We start from the raw sequence: 13,240 nt of genomic DNA, 5'->3' as shown, positions 1-13,240 counted from the left end.
CCTGGCTCGGGAAGATCCCCTGCAGAAGGAAATGGCAGCCCACTTCAGTATTCTTGCCTGGAAAATCCCACGGATGGAGGACCCTGGCAGACTGCAGTCCATGGGGTCGCAAAGAGTTGGATATGACTGAACAACTTAACTTAGCTAACTTTCACTTAATATAGGCTTGTTTTGATATTGCAAATATTCAATTTATTAACATGTTTGCAAAATAACAGATTAATAGATTAGGAAAAAATAGACTTTCCTCTTTGCAACTTGTTTCACAGATTTCATGATTCACATTTAACTTTCTCAAGTGTGTAAAAACCCCTCTGTCTTCAATAATAAATTTCAAAATTGTTACAACTTAAAGGAATTACAGGGGCACTTTCAAGTTTCTTCAATAGGTAGATGAGGAAATAGTCAGAGGAGTTATTTCCCAATGGTATACATCTGATTAGAAGCAAAACTTGATCAAAATAAGGATCTCCTCACTTACAAGTCTAGTGTTAGTTTCTCCATAAAATAATATAAAATTTAATAGAAATTTCCATAACATGTTTTTAGTTCAGCACTCAAACATTGATCTTTAAGTATATTTCTTTAGTTAATATCAGCATTTTTAATAAATGCAATGTTTCTATTCTTGGAATCTAACAAATGACTCAAAAATATCTATGCATTCAAATTATTTAGAGTAAAATTAATTAATTTAATCTCAAATAATCAAAATTTAATAAATATATTTATATATTTATATTTTAAAACTAGAATAATTCAGAGAACATTGTATTAATTATCTATTGCTATATAACAAAGTACCCCAAACTTAACAGGTTGAAATAATAAATGTTAATTATCTCATACAATCTCTATATTTCAGAAATCCAGGGGTGATTTATAAAATTGCTTCTAGCTCAGAGCCTTGAGTAAGGTTGCAGTCAAGATGTTGGCCAGAGATACAGATATTTGCCACTTGACAGGCTGGAGGATGCACTCCCAAGATGGTTCACTCACACATCTTCCTAGTCAGTGCTGCTTGGTTCTTTACCATGTAGAACTCTCCACAGGGCTGCTCAAGTGTCCTCATGATATGACAAGTAGTGATTCTAGGAACACCCAAGGGGGAAGCTGAAAATGTCTTTTATGACCTAGTCTTGAAAGCCACACTAATCATTTCCACAATATTATATCAGTTTCACAGATCAATCTTATTCAGTGTGGAAGGTAACCATCAAAAGTATGATTATCATGAATGAGAATCATGGTGGGCCAGTTTGGAGTCTGACTATCACAAGTGCTTACAACCACATAGCACATAAAGTGTCTGTTACTTAAAGTATGGATTTGTTTGATAGGAATATGAGAAATGTAGTTAGTTTCAATTCTTTGAATTTAGAAATCATAATTATTTATAAAAAATGTAGGCTTTGAAAATTTAGGTTGAAATAATTTTGAATAATCTTAAAGTTCTGAGAACAATTCTAGTAAAAATGATTAAGCAGGTTAATACTTACTGTATACTCTACTTCTTTTCATCATAACAATGATATTTAGTAAGTATCATACCAACTTCACAGATGAGAACTTAGGTAACAGACCCCAAAGCTACTAAATGGAGGGCCAGAGTACAAATTCAGGTTTTACTATTTAAATCCCATAGATTTTGCCACTGCCTGCTTACTAATATGTTGTTTCAAATTTCTAAATATTTGAAAAAAAATTTGTTGTACCACCTGGAGTAAGTAATATTATATTTTCACTTGTATTTATGAATTTTGTTGACTGGAAGGATTGTAAGGTAGAAATAAGTACTGTTTCCATTATTTTCCTTTTGGTCAGAAACAGATACTCGAGCTTTGGCAAAGGAGAGACAAAAAAAGGACAACCACAACCTCAGTGAGTATATTTTCCTTTTTTCTAAGCAAAATGAATCAATCCAAGAGGAAATGCAAGGAGGTAAAATGTGTCGTGTTTTATTGTTGCCCGTATATATTTTGAAGTCAGATGACCAAAATTAAGTGTACATGCTCACTAGTAGAGCTATTTGGGGGCAATTTAGAGAATGCAAACTCTCAAAAATGCTAGACATTTATATGAAGTGAAAAGTCTCAAGTTCTCTTCTTGATCATTTTTCTCTCTCTGAAGAAGAATACTAATGAGGGAGATGAGTGCACTGAGTTACATTTGAACTCAATTGACTCCAAAGTTTAAAGAGATAAAAGTGACTTTAGAAAATGTACGTCATTCAGCCAAAAGTCACACCAAACCCATAGACACCTCAAAATTCACTAGTGGACATGTCATTGCACTCCAGAGAGAAGAGATCCAGCTCCACCCCCCAGAACATCAACACAAGCTTCCCTTACTGCGAAACCTTGACAAGCCACTAGTTAAACCTCACCCACAGGGAGCAACCTCCACAATAAAGAGGAACCACAAACTTCTAGCATAAAGAAAGGCCACCCCAAACACAGCAATCTAAACAAAATGAAAAGGCAGAAAAATATTCAACAGGTAAAGGAGCATGATAAATGCCCACCAAACCAAACCAAAGAGGAGGAGATAGGGAGTCTACCTGAAAAAGAATTCAGTATAATGAAAGTAAAGATGATTCAAAATCTTGAAAATGAAATAGAGTTACAGATAAATAGACTGGAGATAAGGATTGAGAAGATACAAGAAATGTTTAACAAGGACCTAGAAGAAGTAAAAAAGAGTCAGTCAATAATGAATAATGCAATAATTGAGATCAAAAGCACTCTGGAGGGGACCAACAGTAGAATAACTGAGGCAGCTGATAAGTGAGCTGGAAGATAAAATGGTGGAAATAAGTGAAGCAGAGAGGAAAAAAGAAAAAAGAATTAAAAGAAATGAGGACAAACTCAGAGATCTCTGGGACAATATTAAATGCCCCAACATTTGAATTATAGGAGTCCCAGAAGAATAAGACAAAAAGAAAGGCCATGAGAAAATACTTGAGGAGATAATAGTTGAAAACTTCCCTAAAATGGGGAAGGAAATAGCTACCCAAGTCCAAGAAACCCAGAGAGACCCAAATAGGATAAACCCAAGGCAAAACACCCCAAGACACATATTAATCAAATTAACAAAGATCAAACACAAAGAACAAATATTAAAAGCAGCAAGGGAAAAACAACAAATAACACACAAGGGGATTCCCATAAGGATAGCAGCTGATCTTTCAACAGAAACTCTTCAGGCCAGAAGGAAATGGCAAGACATGCTTAAAGTGATGAAAGAGAAAAACCTACAACCCAGATTACTATACCCAGCAAGGATCTCATTCAAATATGAAGGAGAAATAAAAAGCTTTACAGACAAGCAAAAGCTGAGAGAATTCAGCACGAACAAAGCAGCTCTTCAACAAATGCTAAAGGATCTCCTCTAGACAGGAAACACAGAAAAGGTTTATGAGCTCGAACCCAAAGCAACGAAGTAAATGGCAATGGGATCATATTTATCAATAATTACCTTAAATGTAAAAGGGTTGAATGCCCCAACTGAAAGACAAAGACTGGCTGAATGGATACAAAAACAAGACCCCTATATAGGCTGTTTACAAGAGACCCACCTCAAAACAACGTACACATACAGACTGAAAGTGAAGGGCTGGAAAAAGATATTTCACGCAAATGGAGACCAAAAGAAACCAGGACTAGCAATACTCATATCAGATAAAATAGACTTTAAAATAAAGGGCATGAAAAGAGACAAAGAAGGACACTACATAATGATCAAAGGATCAATCCAAGAAGGAGATATAACAATTATAAATATATATGCACTCAACATAGTAGCACTGCAATATGTAAGGCAAAAGCTAGCAAGTATGAAAGAGGAAATTAACAGTAACACAATAATAGTGGGAGACTTTAATACTCCACTCACACCTATAGATAGATCAACTAAACAGAAAATTAGCAAGGAAGCACAAGCTGTAAATGATACAATGGACCAGTTAGACTTAATTGTTATCTATAGGACATTTCACCCCAAAACAATGAATTTCACATTTTTCTCAAGTGCACACAGAATCATCTCCAGGATAGATTACATCCTGAACCATAAATCTAGCCTTGGTAGATTAAAAAAAAAAAATTGAAATCATTTCAAACATCTTTTCTGATCATAATGTGGTAAGATTAGATGTCAACTATGGGGGGAAAAAAGCTATTAAAAACACAAACATATGGAGGCTAAACAACACACTTCTGAATAACCAACAAATCACAGAAGAAATCAAAGTATCCTTAGAAATGAATGTAAATGAAAACGTGACAACCCCAAAACTATGAGATTCAGTAAAAGCAGTGCTAAGGGGAAGGTTCATAGCAATACAAGCTTACCTCAAGAAACAAGAGAAAAATCAAATAAATGACCTAACTTTACACCTAAAGCAACTAGAAAAAGAAGAAATGAAGAACCCCAGGGTTAGTAGAAGGAAAGAAATAATAAAAATTAGGGCAAAAATAAGTGAAAAAAAAAAAAAAAGGAGACTATGGCAAAAATCAACAAAACTGAAAGCTTGTTCTTTGAGAAGATAAATAAAATAGACAAACCATTAGCTGGACTCATCAAGAAAAAAAAAAGAGAGAAGAATCAAATCAACAAAATTAGAAATGAAAATGGAGAAAACACAACAGACAACAAAGAAATACAAAGGATCGTAAGAGACTACTACCAGTAACTATATGCCAATAAAATGGAAAACCTGGAAGAAATGGAAAAATTCTTAGAAAAGTATAACCTTCCAAAACTGAACCAGGAAAAAATAGAAAATCTTAACAGACCCATCACAAGTGTGGAAATTGAAACTATAGTCAAAATTCCTCCAACAAACAGAAGTCCAAGACCAGATGGCTTCACAGCTGAATTCTACCAAAAATTTAGAGAAGAGCTAACACCTATCCTCCTACTCAAACTCTTCCGGAAAATTGCAGAGGAAGATAAACTTCCAAGCTCATTCTATGACACCAACATCACCCTAATACCAAAAGCAAAGATGCCACAAAAAAAGAAAACTACAGGCCAGTATCACTGATGAACATAGATGCAAAAATCCTTAAAAAAAATCTAGCAAACAGAATCCAACAACATATTAAAAAGATCATACCTCATGACCAAGTGGATGCAAGGATTCTTCAATATTCACAAATCAATCAATGTGATACACCACATTAACAAATTGAAAAATAAAAACCATATGATTATCTCAGTAGATGCTGAGAAAGGCTTTGACATAATTCAACATCCATTTATGATAATAACCCTCTAGAAAGCAGGCATAGAAGGAACATACCTCAACATAATAAAAGCCATATATGATAAATCCATAGCAAACATTATTCTCAATGGTGAAAAATTGAAAGCATTTCCCCTAAGGTCAGGAACAAGACAAGAGTACCCACTCTCACCACTACTGTTCAACATAGTTTTGGAAGTTTTAGCCACAGCAATCAGAGAAGCAAAAGAAATAAAAGGAATCCAGACTGGAAAAGAAGTAAAACTCTCACTGCTTGCAGATGATATGATCCTCTACATAGAAAACCCTAAAGACACCACCAGAAAATTACTAGAGCTAATCAATGAATATAGTAAAGTTGCAGGATATGAAATTAACACACAGAAAACCCTTGCATTCCTATACACCAACAATGAGAAAACAGAAAAAGAAATTAAGGAAACAATTCCATTCACCATTGCAGCAAAAAGAATAAAATACTTAGGAATAAATCTACCTAAAGAAACAAAAAACCTATGTATAGAAAACTATAAAACACTGATGAAAGAAATCAAAGATTATACAAATAGATGGATAAATATACCATGTTTATGAATCAAAAGAATCAGTATAGTGAAAATGAGTATATTACCCACAGCAAGCTATAGATTCAGTGCAATCCCTATCAAGCTACCAACAGTATTTTTCAGAGAACTAGAACAAATAATTTCACAATTTGTATGGAAATACAAAAAACCTCAAATAGCCAAAGCCATTTTGAGAAAGAAGAATGGAACTGAAGGAATCAACCTTCCTGACGTCAGATTATACTACAAAGCTACAGTCATCAAGACAGTATGGTACTGGCACAAAGACAGAAATATAGATCAATGGAACAAAATAGAAAGCCCAGAGATAAATCCACACACATATGGATGCCTTATTTTTGGCAAAGTAGTCAAGAATATACAATGGAGAAAAGACAATCTCTTTAACAAGCGGTCCTGGGAAAACTGGTCAACAGCTTGTAAAAGAATGAAACTAGAAAACTTTCTAACACCATACACAAAAATAAACTGAAAATGGATTAAAGATCTAAATGTAAGACCAGAAACTATAAAACTACCAGAGGAAAACATAGGCAAAATACTCTCTGGCATAAATCACAGCAGGATCCTCTATGACCCACCTTCCAGAGTAAAGGAAATAAAAGCAAAAATAAACAAATGGGACCTAATTAAACTTAAAAGCTTTTGCACAAGGTGAAAAGCAAGGTAAAAAGACACCCTTCAGAAAGGGAGAAAGTAATAGCAAGTGAAGCAACAGACAAAGAATTAATCTCAAAAATATACAAGCAGCACATGCAGCTCAATTCTGGAAAAATAAATGACCCAATCAAAAAATGGGCCAAAGAACTGAACAGACATTTCTCCAGAGAAGACATACAGATGGCTAACGAACACATGAAAAGATGCTCAACATCACTCATTATCAGAGAAATGAAAATCAAAACCAAAATGAGGTACCATCTCATGCCAATCAGAATGGCTGCTATCAAAAAATCTACAAACAATAAATGCTAGAGAGGGTGCAGATAAAAGGGAACACTTTTACGCTGTTGGTGGGAATGCAGACTAGTACAGCCACTATGGAGAACAGTGTGGAGATGCCTTAAAAAACTGGAAATAGAACTGCCATATGACCCAGCAATCCAACTGCAGGACATATACACTGAAGTAACCAGAATGAAAGAGACACATATACCCCAATGTTCATTGCAGCACTGTTTACATTAGCTAGGACATGGAAGCAACCTAGATGCCCACTGGCAGACAAATGGATAAGAAAGCAGTGGTACATATACACAATGGAATATTACTCAGCTTTTAAAAAGACTGCATTTGAATCAGTTCTAATGAGGTGGATAAAACTGGAGCCTATTATACAGTGGAGTAAGTCAGAAAGAAAAACACCAATACAGTATATTAATGCATATATATGGAATTTAGAAGGATGGTAATGATGACCCTATATGTGAGACAGCAGAAGAGACACAGATGTAAAGAGCAGACTTTTGGACTCTGGGAGAAGGCAAGGGTGGGATGATTTGAGAGAATACAATTGAAACTTGTATATTGCTATACATGAAATAGATTGTCATTCCAGGTTGGATGCATGAGACAGGGTGCTCAGTGCTGCTGCACTGGGGTGACCCTGAGGGATGGGATGAGGAGGGAGGTGGGAGGGGGGTTCAGGATGGGGAACACATGTACACCCATGGCTGATTCATGTCATTGAATAGCAAAAACCACTACAATATTGTAAAGTAATTAACCTACAATTAAAATAAATAAATTAATTTAAAAAAAGAAAATGTACTCCATTTAAATAGCTAGAAATGTAACACCAGGTTCTTATCTTTCTGTGTCAATCTGCTCCTCCTTTCCTAATGATAAGTTATTTTAAAATACTGCTTATATTGTACTACTGAATTCTACTACTGTCACAAAAAAATTGGTGGGAGGGCTCTGATGCCTTCCTGGAGGTCCATTTGCCTTCAATAATGGGTCACATGAGGTGAGTAAATGCATTCAAGGGAAGTTGTCTAGGGGCAAGGTGAGCTTTAAAGTGCTTTTTCATGTCTCTTAAGTTAGTGCTTAACTATCTTAAGTAAACTTGACTAGTTGAGTGTGAAGCATTTTTGTTCTGAGAACCAAATAAAAAATGAGAAAAGAATGCAATGAAAATAAATAAAATCTTTAAAGCTTGAAAACCAGGAATTTCCTTACATGTGGTTAGCTAAAATTGATGCTACATGTACCAGCAAATTTGGAAAACTCATAGCACTGGAAAAGATGTTTTCATTCCAATCCCAAAAAAGGCAATGCCAAAGAACGCTCAAACTATCACACAGTTGCACTCATCTCACACACTAGCAAAGTAATGCCTAAAATTCTCCAAGCCAGGCTTCAACAATATGTGAACCATGAACTTCCAGATATTCAAGCTGGATTTAGAAAAGGCAGAGGAACCAGAGATCAAATTGCCAACATCCGTTGGATCATCAAAAAAGCAAGAGAGTTCCAGAAAAACATCTACTTCTGCTTTATTGACTATGCCAAAGCCTTTGACTGTGTGGATCACCACAAACTGTGGAAAATTCTGAAAGAGATGGGCATACCAGACCACCTGACCTGCCTCCTGAGAAATCTGTATACAGGTCAAGAAGCAACAGTTAGAACTGGACATGGAACAACAGACTGATTCCAAATAGGAAAAGAGTACCTCAAGGCTGTATATTGTCACCCAGCTTATTTAACTTATATGCAGAGTACATCATGAGAAACCTTGGGCTGGATGAAGCATAAACTGGAATCAAGATTGCCGGGAGAAATATCAATAACCTCAGATATGCAGATGACACCACCCTTATGGCAGAAAGTGAAGAAGACCTAAGAGCTTCTTGATGAAAGTGAAAGAGGAGAGTGAAAAATTTGGCTTAAAGCTCAACATTCAGAAAACTAAAATCATGGCATCTGGTCCCATCCCTTCATGGCAAATAGATGGGGAAACAATGGAAATAGTGGCAGACTTTGTTTTGGGAGCTCCAAAATCACTGCAGATGGTGATTGAAGCCATGAAATTAAAAGATGCTTACTCCTTGGAAGAAAAGTTTTGACCAACCTAGATAGCATATTGAAAAGCAGAGACATTACTTTGCCAACAAAGGTCTGTCTAGTCATGTATGGATGTGAGAGTCTGACTATAAAGAAAGCTGAGTGCCAAAGAATTGATGCTTTTGAACTGTGGTGTTGGAGAAGACTCTTGAGAGTCCTTTGGACTGCAAGGAGATCCACCCAGTCCATCCTAAAGGAAATCAGTCCTGAATAATCATTGGAAGAATTGATGTTGAAGCTGCAACTCGAATACTTTGGCCATCTGACGCGAAGAACTGACTCATTAGAAAAGACTGATGCTAGGAAGAATTGAAGGCAGGAGGGGAAGGGGATGACAGAGAACGAGATGGCATTACAGACTCAATGGACATGAGTTTGAGTAAACTCAGGGATTTGGTGATGGACAGTGAGGCCTGGTGTGCTGAAGTCCATGGGGTCACAAAGAGTTGGACACGACTGAGCGACTGAACTGAACTGAACTGAATTATACCTGTGAAACCTGCATCTATCTGTTCATAAAGCACCCGTCTTCATCAGAGGGTAGGCTGACTATATGAAGAGGAGAAGGCTAACCCATGGTTATTACAGTCCTTAGAGTAGTTGTGGAAAGGGAAATGATTTGCTTCTGATTACATAGTGGCAGAGCAGACAAGCATTGGTGTATTTTGTGAGACAAGAACCTGAAAGACAGAACTAGTTGTTAACAGAAAGAAGTAACACATCAAGGAACTAAAGCCTTCTCTCTTAGTTTTAAGGCCACTATTACCTTCCTTTCTCCTTTCTTCTCTCCTCTATGTTTGCACTTTAAAAAACAGGCCATTTAATGTAAAGTATGATAGGTTCCTGGTATGATCATTATAGATGGCTCAGTGGTAAAGAATCCACCCTCACTGCAGGAGGCGTAGAAGACATGGGTTCAATCCCTGGGTTGGGAATTTCCCCTGGAGCAGGAGATGGCACCCCACTCCAGTATTCTTGCCTGGAAAATATCATGGGCAGAGGAGCCTGGCAGACTGCAGGCCATAGGGTTGCAAAAAGTCAGACACACAGAGTGACTGAGCACACACATGATCGTTATAGAAGCATTTTCTACTAATAATCTGGATTACCTGGTGATCTTATTTTTTGGAGCTATCAATGTTATCAAAAATTAATATCACATTTTAAGTATGAATCTAAATATCCCCTAACATTTGTGAGGATTGTGGCTAGAGGACAAATAAGGTCCCACTTAACAGATGTGTCAATACTTAAAAGCTATAACTCAAGCTAGAAATACTAAATTATGTTCTATCCTTCTTAAAGATAGGAAGGCCAGGTTTGAAATATGAGTTCTCAGATCCTCAGAATTTTGTATAAGTACTGCACCACTAATGGATTGGGCTGCTGTAACTCCACTTGATCCTTGAAATTTTGAGTGGGAAAGTCATGGTGGGGCAGTCAGCCCTTACTCAATGGCCCCTTTCACTTCTCTTTCTATGCCCTATTACATTCTATGGTGCATATGACCTCAAACATGAGTGTGAACCCTTCATCTTGTATATTCAAATTCCATACATATCTGCAAACAATTGACCCTTGTCTGCATCTTGGGCCTGGGGTGAGCACCTTGGTGTCATGATCTTCCTTCAGGAGGATGAACCTGGGACATAGCCGGCACAGGCTCAGGGCATTTGGGAGAATATTCCTGGTGTAAATTACCCAGAGTGTAGTTTAGAAGGGAGATCCTTTTGCCCTGTGGCTGCCTTGCTCAGTGAGGATGGATGTGGTAAGAGAAGGCAAAGGGGACCCTCAAGTATGGAGTCTAGGAAAGAGGCACCTGTTGCCTGTTTCTAAGGACAGGAATGAATGAATATATCGAAAACTGTGTAAAGAGTGAAATCACATATAACATGAAGTGATTTAGTAATTTCTTAAAGCTTGACTCCTTTACAAACAACTAGTACTGGGTATGAAAACAGTGGGAAAACAAACTTCTCATTATAATTAGCCATTAAAATTTTATGAGCACAATCTCATAAGGTTAGAGTAGGAATTTCTGATATTTTATGAAAGGTACATTTAAATAATAGATTTTGAAAAAACATTATTGGACTACACCAGTCTCCTATTTTGAAATAGAAATGTGAACATCCTTCATAGCTGATCTTCATCTTATATTTAAGAGTCTGTTTTGTAATATGAGAGTATGTGTGAACATAGAATTATTAATAAATTCTCACTATAAAATACAAGTGCATTTCTATCAGCTTTGCCTTTGTTTATTTTCTTTTCAGTTTTTTATATGGTGTCAGTTTTTTCAATTTTGCACAGAGAAAACAAAGCTGGCAAAGAAGGAAAATAATCTTTCCCAAGAATCAATTATATCCTAATTTCAGAGAAATCCCAATGTATTAGTCCAGAAGGTCAAGTTCACTCATGATAAATTGCTTCATAGAGTAGATTCACCAAGACAATTGATATTTTTTAGGACTTTCTTTGTTTCCAGTAGCAGTATGTATTTTTCAAATATGTATTATTTAATGTTTCTACATACAGTTTTTTCTTCTTTGTGACTTTTTAATTCCTTCATTTTGCTGAAAAACTTTAAAAATTTTACCTACTGACAAAGGATTATATGTAAGTCGTGGTTCCTGATTCTGAGAGTATAGAGTAGATTATACGACTATTCTGTGCTCTGTAAGACTGGTTTTAGGTAAGGGTCAATATAGAAAGCTCTGCTTCTTTGTATATTTGACATTTTTTGAACATTTATTAGATGCATATCCATTGTCATAGGCAATGCATGGGAATATAAACAGAGAAATAATAATTTCTGAATATTTTTCTGAATAATAATTTTTGAATAAAAACCTATATCAGTAATTCTCAAAGTGTGGTCACTCAACAAGCAGCATCAGCAACACCTGGGAATTTGTTAGAAACGCAGATTCTTGGGTCCCAACTTAATGCTACTAGAATCAGAATTTCTAGGTGCAGAGTACAAATTTATTTTTATTTATTTGACAGTCCTTTCAGATGTATCTGATGCATGCCAAAGCTTAAGAATCACTGTTCTGTGTATTATTGAAAGTTGTTAAATTAGAAAAGTATATTTATAGTCTAATCAACACACATTTATTTAACACCTCTTAAATGCCAAGCCCTCTGGGTATACAGAATGAAGTAAGAAATGGTCCCCGCCCTCAAAGAGGTAATAGTCTATTTGGGCACATATACCTAATGTGAGCCAAGCTTTGTGTTAGCTTTTCAGTGGAGTATATGAGAAGAAAAAGTGTGTATATACACACATATATGTATGTGTGTAGATATATATATGTATATACACATATGCCAAAGAATGCTCAAACTACCACACAATTGCACTCATATCACATGCTAATAAAGTAATGCTCAAAATTCTCCAAGCCAGGCTTCAGTAATATGTGAACCGTGAACTTCCAGATGTTCAAGCTGGTTTTAGAAAAGGCAGAGGAACCAGAGATCAAATTGCCAACATCTGCTGGATCATCGAAAAAGCAAGAGAGTTCCAGAAAAAAACATCTATTTCTGCTTTGTTGACTAGGCCAAAGTCTTTGACTGTGTGGATCCCAATAAACTGTGGAAAATTCTTCAAGAGATGGGCATACCAGACCACCTGACCTGCCTCTTGAGAAACCTGTATGCAGGTCAGGAAGCAACAGTTAGAACTGGACATGGAACAACAGACTGGTTCCAAATAGGAAAAGGAGTATGTCAAGACTGTATATTGTCACTCTGCTTATTTAACTTATATGCAGAGTACATCATGAGAAACGCTGGACTGGAAGAAGCACAGGTTGGAATCGAGATTTCTGGGAGAAATATCAATAACCTCAGATATGCAGATGACACAACCCTTATGGCAGAAAGTGAAGAAGAACTAAAGAACCTCTTGATAAAAGTGAAAGAGGAGAGTGAAAAATTTGGCTTAAAGCTCAACATTCAGCAAACTATAATCATGGCATCTGGTTCCATCTCTTCATGGGAAATAGATGGGGAAACAGTGGAAACAGAGTCAGATTTTATTTTGGGGGGCTCCAAAATCACTGCAGATGGTGATTGCAGCCATGAAAGTAAAAAACACTTCCTCCTTGTTAGAAAAGTTATGACCAACCTAGATAGGACATTAAAAAGCAGAGACATTACTTTGCCAGCAATGGTCCGTCTGGTCAAGGCTATGGTTTTTCCATTGGTCATGTATGGATGTGAGAGTTGGACGGTGAAGAAAGCTGAACGCAGAAGAATTGATGCTTTTGAACTGTGGTGTTGGAGAAGACTCTTGAGAGTCCCTTGGACTGCAAGGAGATCCAACCAG

General features: G+C 36.4%; 1 protein-coding gene across 13 annotated transcripts in view; it reads left to right on the top strand.

Moving 5' to 3' along the window:
- Positions 1 to 13,240, top strand: part of TFEC (transcription factor EC) — a 224,327-nt gene that overhangs the window by 196,615 nt on the left and 14,472 nt on the right. For all 13 annotated transcript variants that reach the window (XM_070468644.1, XM_070468660.1, XM_070468637.1 and 10 more), the window contains one exon: positions 1,825 to 1,881. In XM_070468644.1, coding sequence (XP_070324745.1) covers positions 1,825 to 1,881 — 57 coding nt within the window. The remainder of the gene's footprint in view (positions 1 to 1,824; positions 1,882 to 13,240) is intronic.

Source organism: Odocoileus virginianus, chromosome 1 (assembly GCF_023699985.2).
Source record: "Odocoileus virginianus isolate 20LAN1187 ecotype Illinois chromosome 1, Ovbor_1.2, whole genome shotgun sequence".
In the NCBI taxonomy this organism is placed as follows: domain Eukaryota; kingdom Metazoa; phylum Chordata; class Mammalia; order Artiodactyla; family Cervidae; genus Odocoileus; species Odocoileus virginianus.
The sequence above is the reverse complement of the archived record's forward strand: the minus strand, read 5'-3'. Positions and strand labels throughout refer to the sequence as shown.